This window comes from Drosophila kikkawai, chromosome X, assembly GCF_030179895.1.
Source record: "Drosophila kikkawai strain 14028-0561.14 chromosome X, DkikHiC1v2, whole genome shotgun sequence".
Classification (NCBI taxonomy): domain Eukaryota; kingdom Metazoa; phylum Arthropoda; class Insecta; order Diptera; family Drosophilidae; genus Drosophila; species Drosophila kikkawai.
In genome coordinates, this window is record NC_091733.1 from 21,645,151 (window position 1) to 21,663,379 (window position 18,229).

The 18,229-nt window shown below is 39.5% G+C and overlaps 1 protein-coding gene across 1 annotated transcript in view; it reads right to left on the bottom strand.

Moving 5' to 3' along the window:
- para (sodium voltage-gated channel paralytic) overlaps nucleotides 1-18,229 on the bottom strand; it is a 69,337-nt gene that overhangs the window by 40,171 nt on the left and 10,937 nt on the right. Inside the window, exons 5-13 of the mRNA XM_070288286.1 lie at nucleotides 16,178-16,333; nucleotides 15,860-16,065; nucleotides 11,377-11,505; nucleotides 7,573-7,664; nucleotides 7,203-7,479; nucleotides 6,796-7,105; nucleotides 5,303-5,611; nucleotides 1,893-1,955; nucleotides 23-203 (exon numbers count right to left, since the gene is read on the bottom strand). Of these exons, the coding sequence (XP_070144387.1) occupies nucleotides 23-203; nucleotides 1,893-1,955; nucleotides 5,303-5,611; nucleotides 6,796-7,105; nucleotides 7,203-7,479; nucleotides 7,573-7,664; nucleotides 11,377-11,505; nucleotides 15,860-16,065; nucleotides 16,178-16,333 (1,723 nt within the window). The remainder of the gene's footprint in view (nucleotides 1-22; nucleotides 204-1,892; nucleotides 1,956-5,302; nucleotides 5,612-6,795; nucleotides 7,106-7,202; nucleotides 7,480-7,572; nucleotides 7,665-11,376; nucleotides 11,506-15,859; nucleotides 16,066-16,177; nucleotides 16,334-18,229) is intronic.

The window sequence follows — 18,229 nt, forward strand, 5'->3', positions numbered from 1 at the left end:
CATACTATTTTCATTTTCTCACCTAAAGTGCCATAGTAGACGGGCACTATAATGGCCCCATTCTCCTCGGACATCGGTGTGACGGCATTTGAGTCGTCGGCATAGGGCAGGTGCTGCTGGGCGTCCTGATATGTTGACAGTACCAACGGCTTGCGATCGCTACCGGGTATACCAAAGCGGCCACGTCCGTTCCGTATCGTGTACTGGACATTGTTACACAGGTGGAATTACGGTTAGTACTAGCTTCAGTCTACTGGCATTCACAGGCACACTCGCACACTCGCACACCCACACACCCATTCGCGCACACAGTTAAGCCATATTATGGTTATGTATTTAATATTAATATATTTATAATATAATCGTAATAGTACAAAGTAGTTATACAACAGAGAGCAGTAGTAGGAGTAGGTAGGTGGTATTAGCCGAGAGAGTGGTGAGAGTAGTTATGACTTCGGGGTATTCTCCGGCTTATAGGGCCTTTTATCGAACAGAAAGTCCCGTTATCGATGGGATTGGTATGAGCAATAAAAGTTAAAAATGATAACTCAAGAGCGGATACGAATTAAATCAAATGAACGGGTTTCGATATACATATGATGTCGGTTTAGATACACAAAGGTATCTAAACGGAATCCAAAAGGTATCGGAATCGGACAAAAGAAAGTATTTGGAAAAGTCTTACTGTTGTCTTAATAGGTTCTGTTTTATTTATTTATATTTCCTTTTTTTTTTTTGTATATATAGACATGATTACACAAATACTTATAGAGAACAGAACGAAACCAATACAAGAATTAACCAAGGGAAAGACAAACATAGGGTAAATCAAAAACTAAAACATATTTAAGATGTACATTGATATATGACAGTGACTGTGAGAGTGAAAGTGAAAGTGACAGTGATGGTGATTAGTTGCGACTATGGCTGTGATCGTGATAGTGATCGTGGATAGTGACCGGGGAAGAGCTAGTACTGTTCCCATCAAAGCCCACTGCAGAGATCAAGCTAACCAGAGCCAGAAGAGTTCTGGGTTTTGAGTACAGGATGTACAAAAGGTTTAGAGGACAGGCACACAGAGACAGACACACTTACAACCGAGTACAGTACAGAGCAGTACAGTTAGTTAGACGACTATATATGTTCATAGATGGATATGCACGATAGTATAACAGTATATATATATATACATATATATTGGAATATGGAGATACAGCGATACACAAAACAACAAAACAACAAAACAAGGCAAAACCGAAAAAGAAAAAAACAAATATCGAAGAGAGGAAAATAAAACCATAAGACATGTAGACAGTTATAGACGACTAAGGTGAATATGACGAATGCGAATGCGAATGCGAATGCTTAACGATATGGATATAGTGCCACATGTATCTCTCAGATCTAAAGATGTTTGAGTAGTACGGAGTATTACAGATGTTTTACGGATGCTTAACGCTAGCTAGTCGCTTATATGTGGGGGATGAGATCCAAAAATAATCTTCGGTGTTTGAAGGAGATTCGTTCCGTTTCGAAAACTATGCAAGTTCTAAATGCTGTACGTTAGCAACTGCCTACAAGTTACGCAAGTTACGGGTAATGGTACGGGTACTGGTACTTGTACTTGACTATAACGAAACTGTGAGCTTCGAACGGTCGTTGGGATATGATCTATGAGATCTATGGCCAGCTCACTGGCTCCAAATCAGGGATCCGCATGGACTTGATGGACTGTCCAATGATGATATGTTTATTTTACGCAATTCCGTGGCTGTGTGAGTGTGGTTGTGATCTGTGATCTCTGATTGCGTATATCTGTGTGCGGTGTCAGTGGGTGTGTGGCGTGTGTCTCTGTGATTCTTTGTGTGTGTGTGTGTGTGTTGGGCGCTTACCTTGTGAGAACTACGTGATCCCCTGCGTATGTTAAACGGTGAACCAGGTAAGGATAAGGATGTCTAAGTTTTGTTTTTCGTTTCGTTTTCATTTTTCATTTGTTGTACAAACAAAGTATAAGTAGAAGAAGAAAAGGAAAAAATGAATCAAATAAAATATATATATTCCTCGATTGCGGTTTTTATTATCTATGGATAAATGTATATATATATATTTGTTGTTTTTTTTTACAATTTATTTTCTTTGGTTGGTATTGTTATAAATTAAGTATTCGATTTTGCTGTCTACAGTTTAAAGGAAAAATGATTACTTGGAGCGTTTACTGTATGAGTGTGGGAATGTTTATGTGTATCGCGTGTTTCCTTTTTGGTTTTTACATTTTGTATACTGTGAGGGGTTGAGCTTGAGTTTTTAATTTGTGGTGTGATTTCATTTCTACTTCAGCGTAGCGTTCATTTAAAATGTTTGGTTAATTTAGCTAAATATTTAGGGGTGGGGTTTTTGGAGTTAAAAAAAGAACTTAAGCGTTCTATGTATACAGTTTTTAGATCAAGAATTATTAAACAACGAAAGATATATATAACTTCAATGGAATAATACGGAAGGGGAAGGAAAAACGAAAAGGTTTCAACAAACACTTAAATCGATTGGGCAATATTCATCCCACACGCTTTCTTTTCGTTGAAAGCTGGCTCAGTAACGCAATAACGGTAACGGTAAATAATCGATAAACAAAATCAAGTGTTAATCGGTAAGTTCTACAATTCAACTCTAGGCAAATCTCTTCCAAACTTCGTACGGATGCATTTCTACTTTCAAATCACAAATCTACGGCGCTTTCGATCTCTGTGGGCGTGGCATTTGGACGAATCGTGCCTATCAGCTCGAAATATATATGGGGATATACAAGGATATCGATATAATATGTTTGCGCGATATCGCTGTCATTGCTGGGCCCTAATCACACTTGTTCGGCAGGGTGTACACATATGTTGTTGTCTGAGAGTTTTGGAAAGAGAAATAGAGGCAGAGAGAGTGTGTGTGTGGGGGAGAGAGAGATAGAAATAGAGAGAGAGAGCGAGAGCAACCTACCTGAGGCTTTGGGGAACTTATCGATCTACGATCAACGGCCAATCCCAAATAGTTTCTGCTCTCATCGAAAACTATCTGAGGCTGCCCAGAGCAAAAATTAATGGTCGGTTAGAACGAGCTAGCGAGCGAGCGAGAGCGAGACAGCGGATAGCGGATTGTCAATCAGTATATTGGTTATCGGTATATATTGTGTGTGAGTATGTTTTTCTTTTTGTTCTTAGCTATTCAAGGCAGTTCAGTTAGCTGTGTTATCGGCTAAGAATTGAATGGAAAACAAACCGATATTAAACCGCCTAACATCGGTTATTGGGCTTTGATATCTGTGTGGGTTATCGATTAACGGCCATCGCGGAAATCCTCGAAATACGCGCGTGTTCTTGTGTACTATAAATGTGCAGAAAAGCAAACGCTTGCCATATGTCATAAAGTTAATAGTGTGTGTCGTGAGAGAGCTATTGTATCTAGAGAAAGAGAGCTGGCTGGCTGAGCTGATCAGTTCTGATCTGATCTGATTTGATCTGTGGTTATCGCTTGCCCGATAGGCTGTGTAATCGGTTCGATTTGCTTCGATTGGTTTCGATTTGTATAAATTTTACATGATTCTCTAGCAAAGTTATCTAATCGATGGATTTAGATTATTTTTATTTCGGTTTCGAAATCGAATTCGCTTGTGGCGTGTGTTATAACTGTTATAAACTTGTAGATGCCATAACGGTAAATGTTCGATCAATGCATGCAATGGTTAATGCAGCCACAGAAATTATCAAATCTCAAGTCTATCGCACAATATCAACATAATTCTAAGGGCAACGAAAACGAGAACAGGAAACGCAACTTCAAATCAAATAAATCCTGCCCTGGGTAGATAATAATCGAAACCGAAATCGAAATATAAAGTAATACAAATCGAAACCGAAAACCGAGAACCAAAATCATTAATATGTGTGTTTAATGTGGGTTCAAAGCAACTCTTCAAGCGTACGAATCTCAAGCCGAACCCGAGGGGTTCTCCTACACTTTCGATCGATTGTTATCTTTTTTTTTTTTTTTTTGCTTGCAGAATGGCAGAATGCAGAATTAAAAGCCAATTGTCGAGGTAACCATATTGGATTAAGGTTGAAAATTTTCGATGTTACCTAAAGCATTCCGAGCAATGACCCAACCAAAATTGAAACCGAAACGATAACGGAAACGAAAATTACAAAATCATTGGAAAGCAAGAACGGAACTCATGACGAATCATGGAAAAACAAATGTTATGGAGTTCGAAAATAAGACAAATGGATAAATTAATCAGTCAAGAGGCTCCTAAGTTGGAACTACTGGTTTCTATATCCCACCGACACTCACACACACACGGGCACACGCATGCACATAGCTAACGAAAAAGGAAACGGAAACTGAAACTGAAACGGAAACGTAACTCAAAGGAGGAAGAGTACAACCAACAAAAAAAGATTCAAGAGATAGAGATAGAGGTAAAGATCTAATACATACATACAGATGGCACGCACTAACACTATATCCAGATACGGTATGAAAGGAATCAATATCTAGTTGCATGATCATACGGGTAAGTTATATATAAGGCATATAAGGTACGAGATGTACGATTTAATCAAAACGGAGAGAGAGGTCCAACAAAATGATCAAACTAATTAAAGGAACATCGACGAGAAACGAGAAACGATACAAAAAATGATAGGCGATAACTGGAACTCAGGTTCGATAACAATGCAATGGCAATGTAACGGTAGCGGTAACGGTAGCTATAACTGTAACTGCTACTGTAGCTCTAACTGTAGCTGTTAGCGGCGACGCAAGTTATCGATAGCTCAAGGACTAAAGGTCAAAAGGCCGAAACTTTCGATCCGCCATCATTGGGCGATCGGCGGCAATCGGAGTCAATCGATCATACAGATCATTGGGTATCGAAAAAACGGAAACGCAACGAAGGCTAAAAGCAACTCAAGGCAACTCATGTTAATAATCGATGGAAACGCAATTCAAGTCGATACAGTTAATACATCTAATTGGGTCTGAAAACAGTTGGGTACAGAAGAGCCCAAAAAGCAAAAGCCGAACCAAAACTGAAAGTGAAACTAAAACTGATACCGTTATGTAACTAAGTAGGATCATAATGGAGGAAACGAAAGTAAGAGGTAAACGGAAAAGGAAACAAAATGAAACTGAAACAAAAACGGAAACGGAAACTCAAAGGAAACACTCGTCAAAAAGTCAAATGGAACGGAAATTAAGAGACTGGAATGGAAAGGAAGGTAAAAAGAAACGCTGCGTCTGCGCTCGGAATACTTACCGTGCTCACTTTACGAACTTTGGTAGCTTGGTGTGCTGTGGTAGGTGCTGGTTGTCTTTGTATAACGCTCACCGACTCCGACTCCACCTCGACGCTGCGTATGGACATCTTCTCCTTGTTGTTGTCATCGTTGCCCTTTTCGCCGCCCACGAACAGCTCATAGCTAATGCAGGAATATGTCGGACTCTTGGCCATTTCCGGATGCAAGGCAGCCTCCTCGGCGGCAGCCGCATCCGCTGCTGCCTGCGCCTGGGCATTGGCCCGTTCCTCCAGCTTGGCAGCTTTGGCGGCAGCCGCCTCTTCCGCTTCCTACAACGAGCATGCGGGCGGATTAGCCATTATGTACAGTGCAAAAAGTGCAGGCAATCTCTGGTAGGAACGGATGGGGTTAGTGGAACGGACTGGGACTGGAATGAAGGCTGGGTTCGGTACGTTACGAAAAGCAAAACTACGCTACTTTGATCGTTTATAGTTGGTACATACACAGATCAAGTTAAATCATACGATACAGTGCTGTGCTGGGATGTTTGGGAAGGGTGTTTATGCGGTTTTTGGAGGGGTTTTTGGGGGGTTTTTGGGGGGTTTTCGGGGGGTTTCGGGTTTCGATAGATACATATTTATACATATAGAGATATATATAGAGTAAGTATAGGTTGTGAGTAATTTGATTTCTTCTTTTGTTCTTTTCGTTAATCGTTTTGTGACTATAGTGACAGGATCGAAACTAATGGTGCACTAAAATCATAAGTTATAGTAAGTACGAGTATATATTGTATATATATTATAGACAGAGAAACAGAGAGATAGAGAGAGTAGACTCGAAAAGCTGAATGGTTGGTGACTCAACACACACATAAATATAATATATATATATATATCGGACGGACTGAACAGCACGACGACAATTTGTACAATGGAGGTAGCGAGACAGAGAGACAGATAGACAGATATATATATATAGAGAGAGAGAGGTAGAGATAGTTCGATAGGATGTTGCGATAGTTTGATAGACAGTTAGCTAGGCATACGATATTACGGGCATACGCTATACGCTATACGGTATACGGTATACGATATACATACGAGAGTAGTCGGATTCATATATAGTACATATACAAAAGAAAAAAGCAAGTCTGTTGTGGTTGCAGTCGCTGTTCTTGGTTCAGGTAGATATTCTCAATACTCGATCGAGATCCCGCACCAATCGAAATTGAAATTATCTACCACAGCGAAGTGGTGGGGGAGGGGTTCGTTACAGTTCTGTCCGTCCGTTGTCTTTTAGTTTTTCTTTTTTTATTTTCTTGTATTTTTGTCCCACTGTGCAGCACTTGCTGCTGCAGCTGCAGCCACCAATTCCAGTTACCAATCCTTGTTGGCAGTTGTCCTTTGGCTGCCACAGCTACAGGAGCCAGTGCCCAGTGTCGTAGTTGTTGCTGTTGCAGTTGCGGTTGCGGTTGTCTGGGGGGCAACAGGTCTGCAGGGTGCCTACTTACACGTATCGCCTCCTCTTCGGCAGCCTCTTCTTCTTCGGCCTTCTTTTGCAATTCGTCATACGACATGGCAACAATGGCCAAAATCAAATTCACAAGATAGAATGAACCTAGGAAGATGATGACTATAAAGAACAGCATGTGCCAGGGTCCAGCGGCGCGCAACACCAGCTGATACAGGTCCTCCCAAAAGTCCTGGGTCATCAGCCTAAAGGCGGACAGGAAGGCCCAACCGAATGAGTCGAAGCTGGTGTAGCCATAATTCGGATTCGGTCCAAACCCCTGCAGGCACACGTAGTCATCGTCGCATTGCCTTGAAAGCGGTTCAAGATGGGAGAATATGAGTTTCAAATGAGGAATATATATACCTTGATATATAGACTTTGGAGATATATATCTTCATAGCTTACCCCGCTCCGGAGATATTGCCGCACAGCGGAAACGAGATGCCCTCGTCCTCCGAGTACCAATTGGAGCTGTTCTGATTGTGATAGTCCCAGTTCTCGTCGGTCAGGTTGCCCCAGGAGCCGTCCAGCGGGAACTTCTTGATGCACTTCTGCGTGAGCACGCCCATGTAGATCTGGAGGCCCATCAACGCGAAGACCGACAGGGAGAACATGGTGAGAATTATCACATCGCGCAGATTCTTCACAGATTCAATGACGGCACCGACGATGGTCTTCAGGCCTAAGGTTTGTATGGTGAGAGAGTTTGTATGGATCATTTCGATTTTTCGAAACGAGCTCATATATATCTAAAGATATAGCTGGCAATTCATACCTGGCACAATGGCTACGGTTTTAAGCGCTCGCAGCACCCTAAATGTTCGCAAGGCTGCAAGATTACCTAAATCTATACCCATGGTCACATAACTGCAGGAGTGGTTGTGGTTCGTTGGTTGAATGATCGAAGATTGAAGATCGAGGATTGAAGTTCGAAGATCGAATATCGTAATTTGTAGTTCGGAGTTCGTAGTTTGCAGGCACACAGGATATACACACAAAAGGTCATCGAGTATTAGTAATTATGGGGCTATATGGCATGCAAGTTGTTTGGTTATTTATAGAATTTGCTTCGATTCGATTGATCGGATTCGATATATGTATATATAATTACAAAAATGTGCTTGTCATTATAATCATTATTCTTTTCAAAGCAATTAGGGGTAAATCAAACGAGTGCTGAATGTGTGTGTGTGTGTCTGTGTGGGTAAGTGTATGCAATAAAAAGCCCAAATGAATGCGAACTTTGACATATGGCCGAACATAGTAGGTACTAAAATAAATAAAGCTCCAAGTTTTATTACACATTTTGTAAATTAGCTTGGCTTCACCTCTCCACAGCCTTTTACCCCGATCAATTCCCCACCTGCCCCACCTCCCTCTTATTTCTCCCATAAAAAAGCATATTAATAGAGCCTGCTTGAGGCCCCCACCTCTGGGTATGGGCACTGGTGACCCGTCGTACGTCATCCTTTGGGAATTCTCGGGGTGGTGCAGGTGGTGCACCAGCTCCTAGCTGCCGGCAGCGATTCCCATTTATTTTTCATGAATATTTATCGATTTGTCTGGCATTGCGTGCCGGCTTGTCGTTTAATTGCTCGACCTGCGCGCTCTGTTTGGGGATTATCCGTTTGCTCACTTCATAAACAAAGCCAGTCGGATAATAGATGGTGGCTTCAAGATCTTGTCACTTCTGTGCACATTGTTCATATTCAGCTAAGCAATTAATTTAATGCCCCCAAAGTCCCAATTGTTTAATGTTACAACAACAACAAAAATACAACAAATAAAACGTACAACTTTCTTTATATATATATATATATATATTTATATTAAGAGCTGTATGGCTTTTTAAAAATAATACTTTTTGGTAGCTAATTTTTTTCAGAACTTTTCAATACTAAATTCAATCGTGCGTTTACGTAATATTATTGCTTTAAATGACTGAAATAAAATCGAAAAAAAATTGAAAGAATGCGTATTTTGACGTCTTCTTGAAGGCCATCTGGTGGTTATACTAACCATATTTTTTTTAATTTTATATCCGGCATTTATAGCAGACTTCCACAATATTACGTATACGTAATAATAAAAAATAATACAATTAAAGAAATAAATAGGAAATTCCCTAATGCCGTATGCAGTTTTTTAACCTACTAAAAACTAAAAGAGAATAGAAATTAATGCTTTTTTGATTTAGCCATCTTTCAACTTTAATTTGTTTTGAAAATTATCAAATTAAAAATCGATAATAATGATTTTTTAATAATAACGATTAATTTCAGGTATTATTTATTAATAAAAATAAAATTAATAACAATTAATTTCAGGTATTCCTCTTCCTCAAATAAAACCACGGGAAATGTAGCTTCAATTAAGCAAACTATCCACATAACGTATACGCAGTGGGGTACGCAGGGGATTTGCCATAGAGAAAAGAGTGCCAGCGTTAACACGGTTACCCAAATTCTTTAACGCCGATCGCGTGTGAAAAAAGTTTGGCATACAAAAAAGGAAAAATAAAGTATTAAAAATAAGGGAAATCTATAAAAAAAAAAACTAAGCACAAACGCTTAAAGCCGGAGGAGCTTTAAAATGCCGTGCCTGGCATTGACGAGCCAAGGCTGCGCGTCCTGGCGGCGCCACCAGCCAAATGTGCCGCACGACACAGTCACCTACCCTGGCCCCTGGCCCACCCCTCACCCCCTAAAATAAAATAAAAAAAAAAACAGAAAGAGAGCAGAAAAACTTGGAAAAAAGAAAGGCAAATAGACAGCACCAATAAATGCTTAAAATGAAGCAGAAAGCAATGAAATGGAATTGTCACGAAACGACAAGAAGAACCATAAGGGAAAGGAAAGGCAAGGAAAGCGGCAATTTCGAAAAGAAAGCCAAAGGGAGACACAAAAAAAAGGAAAAACAAAACCGAAAAGATGAGAAATGGAACAAAAATTAACTTGAGCGACCAAAAATTTGTTTATGGCCTTTTTATGTGTGTGTGTGTGTGTGTGTGTTGGTGTGTGGAAAATAATCGTAGAAAATCCTGGAATGTGCCTGTGTGTGTGTGGTTGGGCACGTCATTAGAAACAGCAAAAATAAATCAATAAAAACGGTCTTTCTTTTTTTCTTTTTGTTTGTGTTTCCCTCGCGTGTAACGTATAAATCTATAGAATTCTATAGCTGTTCATTTTTTGTTGTTATTATTTTTTTTATTTTTGCCGTTGCCCGTTTTTTTTTTTTTTTTGCTTTATTGTCCAACTGGCAACTCTAATGAATGTAATTCTAGTTGGAATTCAGTTCTCTGCCTGCGCCCGCTGCCCGGCCCTTGGTTAATTCTGAAACTAATATTGGCGAAATGGAATACTTTTGGCTAGCCAAGCCAGTAATTTCAAGTTTTTTTCTGGTTTTCTGTTTACAATTTAAGGATATTTTTAGTTATATTTAAGAACAAAACTGACAAACTTAACTGGATATTTTTTTTTAGATTTAATCTTTGGATTTTTGTGTATTTTTTTAAGAGCTAGAAAGTTTAGTTTATGTTTAAAGCACTTTAAATATCACGAGAGTATTTTAGTTTCAATTAAAATTTTGGTTTTTAAGTAAATAATAGTTAGATTTTCAGGTTAAAAAGCATTTAAAAAATATTTTAAATATCCTGTATTATTATTATTTATTTATTTTTATGCATTTGTTCCTAGCTCTTTGCTTTTTTCTAGTCAAAAATATACGCGTTATAATTATTTTGCTGCTGTAAAAAAATATTTGTATATCTTTTATTTGCTGCGATTTCTTTCTGCCTTATGACATATGTCACTTTGATTGCTTTTAATTGACCAGCAAAAACAATGCAAATAAATATGTCTGCTCAAAACCCGATTCCCATTGCCTTTGCCACCCATTTTTATTGGTTTCCTTTTTTTAGCTCGATTGATTGACTCAACTGAATCCGGTTAATTGTGCTACCCACACACACACGCACACTCACAGGAGTGAGGCATATCGACGATTATGTTAATGAAGTGGATGTGTGTGTTAGTGTGTACTCTGCATAAATTGATAATAATAATAAATATTGTATGCAAAGAGCGCTAATTTGTAATCGGAAGTCAACTGACTGAAAACTGGAAAAGCAAAAAAATTGAATAAAACAGAAAACAGAAAACATGTCGTGGGTGTGGGTGTGTTGGTGTGGAACTGCTATTCAGGTGACTACGGCTCAATACGATGGATGATTCAGATGTGATATCGATTACCAATTACCGATTACCGTTTACCGTTTACCGATTAACGATACGAAAGCAAATCTTAAGTCAAAAGGCAACACAATAGAAACGGGAAGTGATCATTATGGGTTGATATAGATGGTGAGACTGTGATACTGATACGTACACTGAGCTAAGCTCGGAAAAAGGCATTTCTTTGTATCGATAATATCGATATGTTTCGGATAACTTATTCCGGAGCTTAGCCAGCTGTCATTTGGGTGTGATGGATGTGAATTACGTTCGGATTAATGGTTAATTATAAATTCAATTGTAATATAGGTATATTATATATATTTATATAGGTTTATATAACTCACGCTAAAGCTATTACTACGAAGTCCAGCCAATTCCATGCATCTCTAAGATACGTAAACGGGCATAAAATGAAACCTCGTGCCATCACTTTAACAGCTGATTCAAATGTGTAGATTCCGGTGAATATCACCCTAAAAACGAATTGAATTTCGAAATGCAATTTGTTGTTGTCTCCTTTTTTTTAACTTATTCTTCGTTCGTATGCACTTCAAATGAGTTTTGTAATGTTTTGTTACTGCCTGATGATGGGTCACCAACGCAAAACACACACAGTTTAAAAAATAACTGAAACCAATTGCATAAATTGTCCAAGAAAAGATATAGTATATGTGTAGGCTTATTGTATAGATAAAACAAGGTAATTAGTTGGAAAGTTTGTGAACGAAACGTAAGACAGAAGGTCGCTCTTAAAATTAAGCTACACTCCTCTTGCGGCTCCCTCTGGCTGGGCTGGGCTGCATCTTTGCTTCCGTTTCCGCTTCCGTTTGTGAACACGATCCATCATGTCTTGGCTCCAGATCTCTGGGGTATTTCACTTCCAAAGATGTTAACTAAACGTATTCTTTAAGACTAACTTAAATGGTTAAGCTAACTGTTCGCATTGTCATCACTGGCCCTCTTTGCCTATGAGTCTACGAGTGCAGCGATAGTATCTCAATCTGTGATTCACAAGTTGCTGTTGCTGTTCGTCTCTTGTCCTAGATTGATTCACCAATACTGGCCCCGAAAGACACACACATATACACACAATAATATCCACAAAGGGATTGAGTAAAAGATGGATTGCATAAGAAACGAATCATTCACAAATACAGTGAATATTCACCTGTATAAAAATATTGATAAATGAACTAATGAATGAAGAATCAAAGTGTACGGAATTCTGTTCGAAAACTGGACTCAGTGGCTCATTCCATTCCATGCTTTCTTTCAAAGCATTTCCTCTTTAAGGTGGATTGCATTAGAAACGAATCATTCACAAATATAGTGAATATCACCTGTATTCAAATGTTGTTTAAGGAATTAATGAATCCGAATCCTGTCCACACTATTTTCTCTCAAATCATTTCCCCTACTCAATATTGTATTTATCCTTTTATACATCTAATTTTTTACAAGTGCACAGTCTCCTGGCTTCCAAATCATTCCAAATGAAATGCCTGGGAACGGCGCACATCAAAAGCACACTTGGCATGCACTCGACCGCCCTAATTACTGAACTGCAGATGCAGATAGACAATTGTCAATGTCAATAATGGTTAATACTTAACGGCCAACTGCTTGACACTGCCCCTGTTCGCCTCTCCTTATGTGTGTGGGAGGAAGGGAAGCTGCTGTTCGTGTGGGTGTCAGATCAATAGGCCGACCTTCGGCCAACTGCTGTTGCCCCTGTCAGTGCCTCCCCCGCCGCTGCCTGGTTAGCCATTTGACAGATTTCAGGCAGACAGCGCCGCTCCAGTGACACCCTTTGCTCGTTACCATTACTGCTTACTGTTCACCATTCACTGTTGTTCAGTGATGATTAGGAATATATATAAATATAAATATATTTAAAAGCCAAAAAGATCTACAGAATAGGAACACTAGACTAGTAATTATCCTGTTATAAAAACCACTTAATGAAGTTATGGCCACACTCTGTGTGGCCTTTTTGGCTATTTTATTTTATTCATTTTCATGGCTAGAAAAAGGACATTCAGATTTGTAAAGAAAAAGGACGTTTGCGACAGCACTGGCTGCGGTGGTCGCCTGGCCGTCTCCTTTGGGCGCCACAACTAGTTCAAAGTCGCTCACAGTTCGCAGCTCACAGCTTGAAGCTGGCAGGCTGGAAGTGGAACGAGGATTGGGAAGGCAAGGATGCAGGGAGGCGAGGATGGAGGGCGTGCGTCTGACCTAGGCCCCAATGCCCGTGAAGGACACTTGAGTTGTGTTTTAATTGCAGGTATTATGTCTTTCTCAGGGGCCCGCACAAGTGTGACCCCAGTGTAACGTTAAAAAATAAAATGTAAGGGATATATTGGTTACATTCTTTTGATTTTCATTTGATTTTTATTTAATTTTCATTATTTAAATGTAATTTCCATGGAGATTGCAAGGAAATGAGGGAGTTTTTTGCGACCCCTTAAATCGTATATATTATGGAACAGCATCAACAGGCGAGTCTTTCTAGTCATTTTTGTGAAAAAAATTGTTCTTATTTTTTCCAAAAACTGATAAAAAGTTAAAATTTTTAAAAATAAGCAGATATTTTAACCGCTTTTGATTGATTTTCCGAAAAATTTCAATATTTTTGTAAGACAAGTCCTTGAAGAAAACTCTCTTCTAAAATCGGGAAACACTAGGAGTTTTCGAAAATGATTCCCAGGACATAAGGATTAGGTAACCTTTTTTTTCCTGTGTGCCTATGAACATTCTCAGCGGGCTACGACGACCCATATTACTCGCACCTTTGCACCTTTCTCCGGCTTTCTCCTCCTTTCACTTTCTTCCTTGCCACGTGAGTATTAGTGTGTGTGTGTGTGCGTGTCTCAAGTTATGCGGCACCTGCTGTTGCGACCCCAAACCCCCCTCTCCTCAGCTTGAACGCGTCCTACCCTTAGCCAAGTTCAAGTGGCACTTCCGCTTGCACTTCCATCTGCCAGCTGCCACCTGCTGTCTCTCTCTGCCCCAGTTTCCGTCTCTCTTTCTCTCTCTCACTCTCTCTCCCTCTCTCTTTCTCTCTAGGGTGCTCGATTCTGATACCAAATCTGCGACAATAACTTTGATATCAGCTAGAAAAATGACGTAACTCTTTTCACTTTACATTTTGCTTGCTCGGCGCTGAACGCTCTCTTGCAAGAATATTTTGCTCGCTTTTTTATATATATTTTTTTTTGTTACCTATGTACAACTCTACGTATACGCAATATTCTAGGACACACACACAGACCCAGGAATATATAGAGTTGTGTGCGTGCCAAATGATTAACGACTTCTATAGATGATGAGAGCACTAATCGAATCGAGAGTCTAACTAGGAGTACAAATCGATTGTGAAAAGAGCGAGAGAACGGAATGGAGTTTCCATATACTATATACGAGATATACTAGTTAAATACGAGGCAACCGAACTATCCATATATATATAGGATCTACGATTATAATCGGTCCCCAGAGCGATCTGCGAACAGTACTTTGAAACCCTCTATAAACTCTATAAACTAATTTCTATGGATTATATACGATCTTAACTATGGATGGCAATGGTGGTACATAGGGTTTACATGGATTTCGTGTTTGTAAGATGATCAAAACTGTACTAAATACGGCTGCTAGATCTAGGGTTCGATAAAGGGGTTTTTACTTAATGTCTACTTAAACGATTTACACAAGTTCTATTGAGATCTATGAAGGTATACATACATAATGAAGGGTTTATTGGGCTTATATCGATATATATATATGTATATATATTCACTAAATATATACTATGTGTTTAGACTAGGCACTACTGTCTCGACTATATACGGAGCAAAGTTACTTCATTTACAAATGATATATCGATTGAATTCAATTCGAAACGTGAACAAACCAAAACCAACCAGTTCAGGGTAGTCGGTTCTCGATCGGATCGAGGCAATTTGTACAAATTTTTTTTATATTTTTTACAGAAATGAGTAATTTTTGGAATGGATCTGAGATTGATCTATGATCGAACGATCGAACAGAGTTACGCGGCAAAGAAACGAGCAAGGTTATGAGGATATATTGTTATATATATACTGAATGTTTTGGATGCGAGAATATCATACAAGAGGAGCGGTCTCGGTGGTTCCATTCGAGGGGAATTCCCACCACTACGCCGTAATGCATCATGATGTCGGAATTTAGGAGGTTCTCTCTTACTGGAAGTGGCATTTAGCTACCTAGAACTGAACGTTACTTTACTTTACTTTACTTTTGACCTTTACCTTTGCCTGCGTAGGTCATGGGGCTTATTATGGGGACATTAGAGATATAATATGGTATATATAGTACAGGTTGTTTACACATTTCGATTGCACTTTGGTTTGTTGTTGTTTTCTTTTCTATTTCTTTTCGTTTTCATTTTCATTTTTCATTTTTCGTTTTTCGATTTTCATCGTTTTTGTTTTTGTTTTCGTTTTCGTTTGGCTTTTGCGGAAATCATAGAGGAAAGAAATTCAAGTTTGACCTAAATACACATCTGCATAAATATATCGAAATATCGAAAAGGTTACATAATAATAATATCGTTTAATTATAAGTTGGTTATGTCGATTATATAGCATATACGTATATAGATCTCTATATACTTATATGTCTAGTACAGAGTACGGATTAATATATATATTAGTTGGTAAAAGTTCCATAAATAAAGATTAAATCAAATTTAGCTAAGGGAAAGGTAACCAAAAGAGTATCAAGTGTGTTCTGTCGGGGGTTACGTTACGAACATGTCCTTATTCCGGGTTAAGGGGTACTTACTCAGTGGACTCAACCGTGGGCGTTGTTGGCATTATCATCAGGATGCAGTTGACGAGAATTGTGGTGATGATGAATAGGGAAAATAATGGATGCACTAGAATGTAAATGGCCACACGACGTATCGGATTGAATGGATCGAGCAGCCACATTGCTTTTGATGCAGAAAAGCGAAAAATATCTTTTCCTTTGCTTACAACTACGAATGTCTGCAAGAAGAGGGTTCAAGTTTGGGTCATTTAGGGGTTATCCCGCCCACGGCAACTGGCATATATCCTTATATATACTATATATAGAGATTATAAGAAGCTGATGACTTACCAGTACATTGCTGTAGTAGGGATCGATATCCTCGAGAGGAGTGGAGGCCAATTCCGGCGGGAAGCTGCCCTGCAATCGAACAGGTATTGGCACACCCTGTTCAAGTGTAGGATCCGGTTGTGGACCTTCATCCTCGTCCTCGTCATCATATCGGATCTGTTTGAGGACCATGGATCGTCGTGCGGAGAGAACAGAACGAATTGAGCGAAATGTGGATTAGCAAGGACCTTCGTTACAATCAGTTTCAGTCGCGCCTGAGCTGGAGTTCAGCTCAACGCGGAATCGAAAGAATTGGTTGGAAATCATAAGTCAGACAGTGAGCGGCACACAAATCAACATCAATTTCAAGCGCTTCATTTTTGGTTTTCCTTTTGGAATTTTAGAATTTTGTGATGGTTTCAGTTTTGCATATCAGAGATTTATCTATATATATATAGTGAGAGGCTTATAGTAAAAAGTATCGATTATATATATACAGGGGTATATGGACAGATAGATATAGGGGTACAGCTCGAGTTGGGGAGTAAGGAGTTCGGGGTGGGTTTTTTTTTGGTATGCAAAAGTAACACCAAGTCGGTAATACCAATAAGTATAATCTGGACTATATAAGAATATATCTTTTTTATTTGCGCTTCGATTCAACTTCGTCTGGTTGAACAACAGAAGAAGAAGAAGGTGGAAACCGAAACTGTAAGGGAAACGGAAACGGAAACTGAAACTCAAAATGGAAACGGGAAACTCAGGTAACCAGTGTTGGACAACGTTCCAACGTTGTGTGAGTGTGTGTGTGTATGTGTTTGTAGCAAAGAGAGAGAGAAACTAAAGAACAGTGTCCAGTGTTGGTAAAAACGTTAGCTACAGTGTGCACAACAACACTAGGACTAAGCTACTTCTTCAGAAAGGAATCGAAAAGGGAAAGAAAAAAGCAGGGAAGGAGGAAACTCAATTTCATCTTTTTTTCATTTTGATTTTGTAAATGTCCTCTTTTAGGCCAGACACATGCATTATTCTTGCATGTTCTGGCAAATTTTAATTGCTTTGCCATGCATTTTGTATGACAATATTTTTATTTTTTTTTTTTTTTTAGCTGCCTTGGGTTCTGTTTCCCCTCTCATTTGCCGCCTCCCTATCGATTTCAACCAGACGTGGGCGGGTACGAGTTTTTACTTTCCACGGACGCCGACACATGCAATGCCAAAAGCAAAAGTAAAGAGCCAAAAGCACAAGCACACAAAAACTCTAACGTCACTCTCGCCAGCCCACTATCCTGTATGTGTGGAGAGAGTGGAAAAGGAAAAACTAGAGGGAAAAATTCCATAATAGTTGGCTTGGCGTGACAATTAGATTGTGTGTGTGTGTGTGGAGGGGCGCTGGTAACTCGGCGAGTATGTATTTTGTGGAGCCCAAAGCTTTGACGCAATTGCGGCACCCACCACCAGGACGCGAACGCGGACGTGGACTCAGTCCTGGACACGGACACGGAGTGCTGTGCTGTGCGAGCCTTTTAAAACAGCAACAACTCTTGGGTCTATATTTAAACTAATAAAAGGCGAACCGCAGGGCAGGTTGATAGTTAGGTTTGGCCATAACAGCCGGTTCTGACCGGACATAAGGACATAAGGACATAAGGACATAAGCGTGTCCTCGCTCGCGCTTTTGCTGGCCCCTGGCTGATTACAAATTTATGACGCATTCGGCGAACGGAACGATGTCTGAGGCAAAAATAGGTTAGTTAACCTGCGGTTAGCAACAAATGGCAGGACTTTGGCTGGGCAGGAGACATGGCCAAGGACACTGGCCGAAGTCAAAGTATAATAATTTGGGATGTATTGCGCAGCAGAATGAGCCTGACCAGGCTAATCCTTGATCCTTGATCATAGAAAGAAGCGAAAAGAGTGGCAAGGATTTAAGGTTAAGGATTTGCAGTACTAGTTAACCATGGAATTAAGTTGAAAGGATATATATCAGGATATTATGGGGTTGGAAACAGGCTTAAGCAATTATGGTTTTAAAGGAATTAAGCGAAAAAGTATTTAAAAATAAAGTTAAACA